Genomic DNA, 8,027 nt, shown 5'->3' with positions numbered 1-8,027 from the left:
TTCCCTCCACCCACCCACCCTCCTTCTTAAAGGCGCAGCGCCCCTTCGCCCGGCCCGCCCCGCCGCGGAGGCCCGGCCCCTCGCTGCCGGTTGCCGACGGAACCCCGGGAGCGAGCGGCGCCATGATGCGGCTGGGGCGGGCGGGACGCGAGTTGCTGCGCTGGGGTCGCGGCGGGCCCCCCACGGCCGCCCCGCGGCGGGGCGCGGAGGTGCTGGTGGGCGCGGCCGGCGGGGAGAGCAGCGGTGAGTGCGGCGGCCCCCGCCTGCAGGCCGGGGTGCGCGGGGGACCGCAGGGGGCCGGGGTTAGGCCCCGGCGCTCATTTAACGCCGGTTCCGAGGGGTCGGAGGAGCCGATCGGGTGTCAGAGCCGGTTTTCTGGTGCTCTGGTGTAGGGAGGGGGCACGTCGATCTACGTGGTTTTACCGATTCCTGGTAGAAACGCCTCAGCTCCCGGCCCCTCCCTGGACCCCGGCTCTGGCAGCCCTTGCCGTCCCTCGGACGGGCCCTGAAACGCTCGAGCCGTCCCTGCAGCGCTGCCCGGACATCTGGTACCGGGGGTGCCGGGGCCACCGAGCCTTCCCTTGCTCTGACGCCCTCGTATACGGCCCGAAAGGTGACCGGGTGCCTCGCCGAGTCCATCGTGGGCAGGGTGCTTTATAGGAGTTATGCCTTAATATTTTTCTGAAGAACGCAGCTGCTAAATAAATAGCTAGATGACTTTTAAGTTGTGTATGCGGGAGGTCTCAATACAAGAAGTTCTGGTTTGCGTACCTTAGATTTTTCTGGTATCAGTAATGTATGGTAAAGGGAGGACGGGACCAGGGCACGTCTGTGTGTATTTATGCATGAGAGACACTAGGCAATTTGAGTTGTGGTTCAGATTGCCAATGCAATTACTTTCTGGTAAGGGTAACTATTGCAAGAGCTTACAAGCAGTTCTTGGTAGTTTTGCTAGTTACATATACATGAATGTAGTTACCGGAATTGTGAATTTCCATTGTTTGCTGGTGCCCGCTGTTACCTGTGTCTTTGTTCCTATGTGACACATCTCTTGTTTTTTAACTGGCCACTGGCAGAGGGACAGAGACCTTCTAGCAGGGCAGGACCAAGCGTGACAGATGCGAGGTACATCTGTGCACCTACAGCAGCAGCAACAGCATCTTACAACGTTAAGGCCTGGGAAGTGAGCAGAAGTCCAGCCAAGGAAACAGGAGAGATGTTTTTTCTCTCCAAAGCATACAGAAACCATTGGATAATAATTTAGAAAACACAAGTGCAAGGGAGAAGTAAGTAGATGTTGTGGTCTTACTTTTCTGCTTGGACTTAGGAACTTTGAGTGAAGTCCTTTCCACTGATGAGCTTATTAACTTTAAATTAAGTGGAGCTGCAATTTCAAAACTGTTCTGGAACACAGACTGAGAGTGACCAGTTTGTGCTATTGTCATGCAAACAGCAATCCCAAGAGGATGGTTTTCTTCATTACTTGAACACAGTACGACTGTACAATAAAAACTGAAATAAGTAACATTCAAAACAGAAACCTAAGATGGATCATTCTTGGGGTTTGGGGTTTTTTTCCATTCCTGCAGTAATTCTAAGGCATACACTCTTAGATGTCATGTTCATTTTTTAAATTTCTGCTTACTTATATTATTCACAGTGCTACTGAATTTTACAGTTGTCCTGCATAACTGGGTTTCATAGACATGGTCTCCCACCTCCACTTTTAAAATAACTAATTGTTTTAGAATATACTTTATATACATTTTCAGGAAAGAGAAGATGCAGCATATGCACATATTGTTCCCAGTTGAATTATTGTGTCAGAGAATTAAATGAAGTATAACTGAAATTGTCTCCTATTACTAAGGTATTGCTGAAATCCTAATGAACCGACCGCACGCGAGAAATTCATTGGGAAAAGTATTTGTAAATGAAGTGAGTATGGGCCTGGCCTGTAAACGTGTTTGGAATCATGATCAATAACTAAATGCAATAAGCATAGTTGTGGGAAATCTGAAACAAAAACTTAATCTCTTGCTGAAGGTCAGTGGGAGACTGCACTGGGGCAAGGCAGGTTAGCCTGAAGAAAAAGAGATCGTGATATGTCTGTACTGCAGTAACTTCAGCTGTGGACTGGACAGAGACACTAGAATTATTTGAGTTAGCTAACTTGGATGCAAGTTACTGTCCTTGCTTGCATAATTACAACAAAAACATACTCATTGTCAGACCTTAGCAGATGATCTGTTCAAGGTTGATACATTCTAGAGAAAGTCTGGCTCATGCCTGGACAAGAAGGGGAGTTTAAGCTACAGCAAAGGTTCATCTCTGAATAGAAGAAAAAAAAGAGATGGGGAAATGTGTCATTGTGAAGCTCTCACGGAAAGATCCTGCTGGCTCCACATATATGATTTCCAGGAAATTCCTGGCACCTGCAGGGAAAAAAAAAAAAAAGAAACTTTTGTCATAGATTAGGAGCTTGCTATAATTTAGGCATATACATCCATATGCTTTTAAGTTTTTCTTCTCTTGTTTATACTCCCTCCCTCATAGCTGTTCAGCGCTCTGGAACAACTCCGCTCTGATGAGAAGGTTCGCGTGGTGGTGTTCAAGAGTGAGGTGAAAGGTGTATTTTGTGCTGGTAAGTAACAAAGGCTCTGCAAACTTGTTAAAAAATTTGATGGCTCTTAAGGCTGCGTGCTAATCAGATTGTGCAGAAAAGCCATCGGAAATGCATGCTAAAAGAAAAATGGGCTGGCTTTTGTGTAGCAAATAACAAACACGTTCTCTCTTTCACCTGTCTGCCTACCGGCTTCAGCAATGAAGACGTGTGATGGAGTGAGCCGCACAGGCTGCGTGGTGCTACTATTTGTTTTCCATTTATAACCATCTTCAAGCACAGGTGCCTCTGGTATTGGAGTCCTTGGTTTCCAGTTTTATGGATTATTGTCCTTACATACAGTGATTGGTGCTCCTCTGGGAAATCTGTTGGAAGGGCCCAGAGAAGCCCCCTAGCCACTGCTCCAGCCCAAATGTCCATACTCCAACTTCCACTGACTTTACTTAACCAGAACACTGTATTTCAAGACTTCTGAAATGGTGTGCCCTCTGAGAGGGACAGGAGGGAACACAGTTCAGATGTCTTTTCCCTTTTCCTGGATTCTAACCTTTTTCTCCTCTATTTAGGTGCAGACTTAAAGGAACGTGCAAAGATGGATGATGCAGAAGTTGGACACTTTGTTAAAAGGCTGAGAAATCTCATGGATGAAATAGGTAAATTATTATCTCAGTTGGGAAATATGTCCTAGACTGCCTGTACTGAGACATTTAGAAATGCTGCAGGAGGGGAAGGGCCCCAACAGTTTATCCATTTAGGAGTTGCTTCCCAAATGGCTCCAGTTTATGCCTGAAACAAAGATCTGATTAGAATTAAATACCAACTATCCTGCTGCCACTCCAAGGACAAGATGCATTTCAGTACTGCCTTTTCGATGATGAAGAGCAGCACACACACATACATATAATAAGTACCTGATATAACAAATGATTCTATATACAGTTCTATGTAATCCTTGGGAGACAGTGCTTGACAAAATGAGCTATGTTGGTTGTCCCCCCTTCAATACATGCTGAGAAGCACTCATGATATGGCAATAACCTAAGAACGTGGATTTGGATCTCTGAATGGATTTTCTAAATGGATTTGCTGAATGCCAGGGGGTTTGTATCTACAACTCCCCCTCCCTCCTACCCCCCACCCCCGTTTGTTTTTTTTTTGCAAAAGGAATATGGACTTAAACAATTGATTTTCTTCCCCTATTTATGAATGATTCTGTTCTCACTAGAGAAGAATACCAAAGTGAAATCTGACTAAAATAGCAGTCAGAATTGCAATAATTAAAAAAAACCCAACAATGTAGAGAGAATGACCCTGTCTCACAAACCACAAAAGCAGTCGGGGTAGTTACGCACAGAACTAGCACATGTCTGAAGTCTGCTTCCAGCTCCCCGAGTATTTAAAAAGGTATCTTATCAAGCAGCTAATCTCCAGGTACCACAGGTTCCTCAACTATGAGGTGACAACATTGTTTACCAAGTTCAGGAGCCTTGGCTAACAAAAGCACCAGAAAAGCTAATCCTTGTAACAGTGACTGGGGATGGTGTCTTTGACTGTTTAACTGCAACAGCTGGATATTCACATTATAAATTTGCAAGGAGACAATTCATCCTGTTTTGTGTTGCAGTACTTTGTATTTACATGCTTCTTTGCATGTACAAATAATGTTTTGCATTCTTCTTACAATGAAGGGAGAAGTGCAAAAAGACAGTTTCTGCTGTTTAGAGACAGAAAGTTTGTGGCAGAAGAAAATTAATTCCTTAGCAATTTTGAATTTGAGAACTACTAAAAGCTTTACAATTTAAGCATTTAAATTCCAGAAGTGAGCGGAGCAGAACTTCTGGAACAAAACTGTATAATCCATGTTGTCTTCTCTAGCTGCCCTGCCTGTACCCACAATTGCTGCAATAGATGGCTACGCATTGGGTGGTGGACTAGAACTGGCGTTAGCTTGTGACCTTCGAGTAGCAGGTTTGTGTGTTGCTTAATACAGGATTCTTCCTGTAATGGGTGACTATATTTTAAAGAGAACTTATATGCATGATAGCTGACTGTTAATGCAATCAGTAGGCTGAGAGAGGAACTTACACAGTTCAAGAAATGAGTAGGCATTTGTCCAGAAAACATGACACTTAGTTACTACTGGGAAAGCAGTTTCCTTGCTTAAAAAGTAAAGCCTATTTTTAGACAAGATTAGGATTCCTTCAGAAAACTATTTGTTGGTAGAATTAAATAGTTATTATCATGTAATACTGGATCAGCACTCTGGCTAGATCTAACCTTCCCTGCTTAAATCAGTTTGGACTGGAAGACTTCCTTCTTCTGTTTCCGTTCTTCTGTCCATTACATTTCATCTAGTATGGACCCAAGGTTCATTTTTCTAGATAAAATTACTACATTAGGGGTAAGCAGCCATATTACACATCCCTCATCTGACTTGAGATGGACAGTGATTAAGCACTATAGTATTCAGACTTTCTAGCTACCTGGAGAAATGGAGTTCCAGTTCAGTAGTGATAGTTTGTAGTTTTATTAATCAGTTCAGAATGGAAATTTTATAGTTATACAGATCAAAAAGTAACTAAACCCTATATTTATTTTTTTAATAGCTTCATCAGCTAAAATGGGCCTTATTGAGACCACAAGAGGGCTTCTTCCTGGAGCAGGTAACCTCCATTAAATCTTCAGTCTCTTATTTTCTCAGCTCTATAGTAAATATTTTGTCATTAGAGCACTGGAAGTGTTTTGAATGTAAATTAGAAGTAGCATCTTACAGTGACCCAAGAGATCTGTGAATCAAGAGTTCTGTGCCAGGCCCTGTCTCGGACTTGCTATGAATTTAGGAAAGTCCCTTTACACTTTTTCCTGTTTATCAAAATAGTCAAAAGGATGCTAAAGCGTTTCAGATGCCTTGCAAAATGTTGACATATTCAGCTAGTTATTAAAGAAACACATCATCCCTTTATTTTTCAAACCTCCTTGTTATGTAAGGAAACAAAATACTACTTTTTGGGGGGTATTTCTCAGAAATGGAAAATGCTGGTTTTGCTGTTGTCATAAGGTGGAACGCAGCGCCTGCCCAGATGTGTTGGAATAGGTCTCGCAAAGGAACTCATTTTCACTGGTAGACAGATTGACGGACAACAAGCCTTCTCAATGGGATTAGTAAATCACACAGTGCCACAAAACAATGAGGGAGATGCAGCTTACCAGAGAGCATTAACTTTGGCTAAAGAAATCCTTCCTCAGGTAAGTGTATTATTCATGTGGTCACTGTAAAGAAGGCATTTCTGCTTCCTTTAAGAGAGAGCAAACAAACAATTGAAATTCCTTTCTATGAAATATTAAAGTCTTGGTTCCTGATGTTTAAGTCTTAACTCTGTCCTTTTTTGCAAATGCAGTTTCTGTAGAAACAAGTGTTAACATTGAGCTGCTTAACCCATAGGACAGTTTTACCTCTCAGCTGTGGTTATGCAGACCTGCAGGACACATTGAAACCTTGCACCGTGTACATCTATTAACTGTAGATAATGCCAATTTGTTTTTTGAAAATACTAACTTACTGCAAATTTCTATAGACTAAAAGGTCATTTGGAGCTAGGATAATGATGTAACAACTACACTATTATGAACTGATGTGGCTTTAATTATATTTTAATGTTTCTTGTGGTTTGGTTTTGTTGTGTTTTGTTGTTGTTTTTTTTTTAATAAAGGCTCCATTTGCTGTGAAAATGGGAAAACTGGCAATAAACAGAGGAATGGAGGTAATTATTTTTATTTTAAATACTGAGGTAAATGAAGCAGACAGGCAGCAAATTACTTACAAATTACTACAGTAAAAATGTTTAGAACAGATGAGTTATAATCCTTGTTTAGACAAGGCATTTAAAACCATTTCAGGAGTTTTAAAGATTTTCTTTAAGAACAAAATTAATACAGCAGGATTTTTTTTCTACAGATGCTAACACTGTAGTTCTAATACAGGAGTGAAGGTCACTCACTATGTATGAACATTTATTGATTTGAGGGCTATGAAGTAGTTTTGAGCGCTATACTTCAGACAAATCTCGTTCCTTCCCTCTTATCCCCAGGTCGATATTGCATCAGGGATGGCTATTGAGGGGATGTGTTATGCCCAGGTAGGTTACCTTCAGAATACATTCCTGAAAGGAACAACTGTAGATTTTCTAAAGCTAGGTATTCACAGCATCCTCTTGTATTTTCCTCTCTATAAGGGAACAGTTAACAGCTAAATCTAAAGCTTTGAGAACATACTTGAATGCAGTTCCAGATACCTATTTCAGAATATTAATTGTTGTGTCATGCATAGCTGCCTCTCTCAGCCTGCATGAGACCAAAGTCCTTCCCTAAATACCCTTCTGTCCAAAGTAACTGTATATTCTTAGTTTCAACAATGTTAATTATAGGATGAGCTTTACGAATGGTTTTAGTTTTAGCAAATTAAAAAACAGTTTCCTCCTGTAGTCATTCTTTCCGACAAGTTTTGAGAGCATGTACCTTTCTCAGCTAACGGAACAATGTAACTGCTGTGCCTCTCAGTGTATTTTAAGATGGTAAAGTATTAAATTTATGGAAAACTGTTTTCTCATGTAGTTCTATGGTCTTTGTCTTCGATGCTTTGCTTGTGATTTACACTACAACCCAGTCTCTCTTATTTTTCTAATTGCAAAATGTGGAAGGTGGGACTTAAGGTATCATTGAAAGAAAAGCAATCTTGGTCTTAGACCACTACTGCCAAATTAGTCAGTACTTAAAAACTCATCAGACTTGTCAATGAAAAACATACCATTTTCTTTTTTTAAAACATAGAATATTCCCACAAGAGACCGTCAGGAAGGGATGGCTGCCTTCAGGGAAAAACGACCACCTCAGTTTATCGGCAGATAATGCTTCCTAGCTTCCCCTTGATTTTTTGAAGGTAAAGGAGGACTGAAGAGGACCCACTGATTTTGGGGGATTATTTTTATGACTGCATTCTGTGTACTTAGCTCCTTGCCTTGGACTACATTTCTGAATACTCCACTGGATCATTTTGCTGTAAGAATTCACAAATAAAGATTTAACTTTGTACAGCTGATCTTTTAAAAGTGCATACATCTTGAGTCAGCGGTTATGGCTCTCAGATGTCAAGTAAGGAGTACGGAGAAACTTTGGCTCACCGTAAGCAAATTAAAAAAAAAACAACAAACAAACCCCCCCCTCCCCCAAAAAACACAACAAAAAAAAACCCCAGAAAACATGCTGCATCTAAACATAGATGGGAAAAAGAAAAAAATCACTCTGAAGAGGAAGTCAACTTACAAAGAAAGAAAACTTTCCTAAGCTTGCTTCCCATTATCAGTAGTCTTCCAACTAATCAGACAGAACAAGGAGTATTAACACACAG

The 8,027-nt window shown here is 41.5% G+C and overlaps 1 protein-coding gene across 3 annotated transcripts; it reads left to right on the top strand.

Annotated features, from left to right (window-relative positions):
* The first annotated feature begins 92 nt into the window (after nt 1-92).
* Nucleotides 93-7,711, top strand: ECHDC2 (enoyl-CoA hydratase domain containing 2). 3 transcript variants are annotated; one of them, XM_030031627.2, is made up of 10 exons: nt 97-243; nt 1,871-1,938; nt 2,557-2,644; nt 3,190-3,276; nt 4,499-4,591; nt 5,230-5,286; nt 5,682-5,869; nt 6,334-6,384; nt 6,712-6,759; nt 7,451-7,711. In XM_030031627.2, the coding sequence occupies exons 1-10, from the start codon at nt 123-125 to the stop codon at nt 7,526-7,528; spliced, it is 879 nt and encodes a 292-aa protein (XP_029887487.1). In that variant the 5' UTR covers nt 97-122; the 3' UTR covers nt 7,529-7,711. The 3 variants fall into 3 exon arrangements, with proteins under 3 accessions (XP_040983458.1, XP_029887487.1, XP_029887488.2); XM_041127524.1 differs by lacking the exon at nt 7,451-7,711 and having other exon boundaries at nt 93-243; nt 6,712-7,222; XM_030031628.2 differs by lacking the exons at nt 97-243; nt 7,451-7,711 and adding an exon at nt 251-1,286 and having other exon boundaries at nt 6,712-7,222.
* The last annotated feature ends 316 nt before the right edge of the window (nt 7,712-8,027 follow it).

Source organism: Aquila chrysaetos, chromosome 12, assembly GCF_900496995.4.
Source record: "Aquila chrysaetos chrysaetos chromosome 12, bAquChr1.4, whole genome shotgun sequence".
In the NCBI taxonomy this organism is placed as follows: domain Eukaryota; kingdom Metazoa; phylum Chordata; class Aves; order Accipitriformes; family Accipitridae; genus Aquila; species Aquila chrysaetos.
This window is presented reverse-complemented; position numbering and strand designations above follow the sequence as displayed.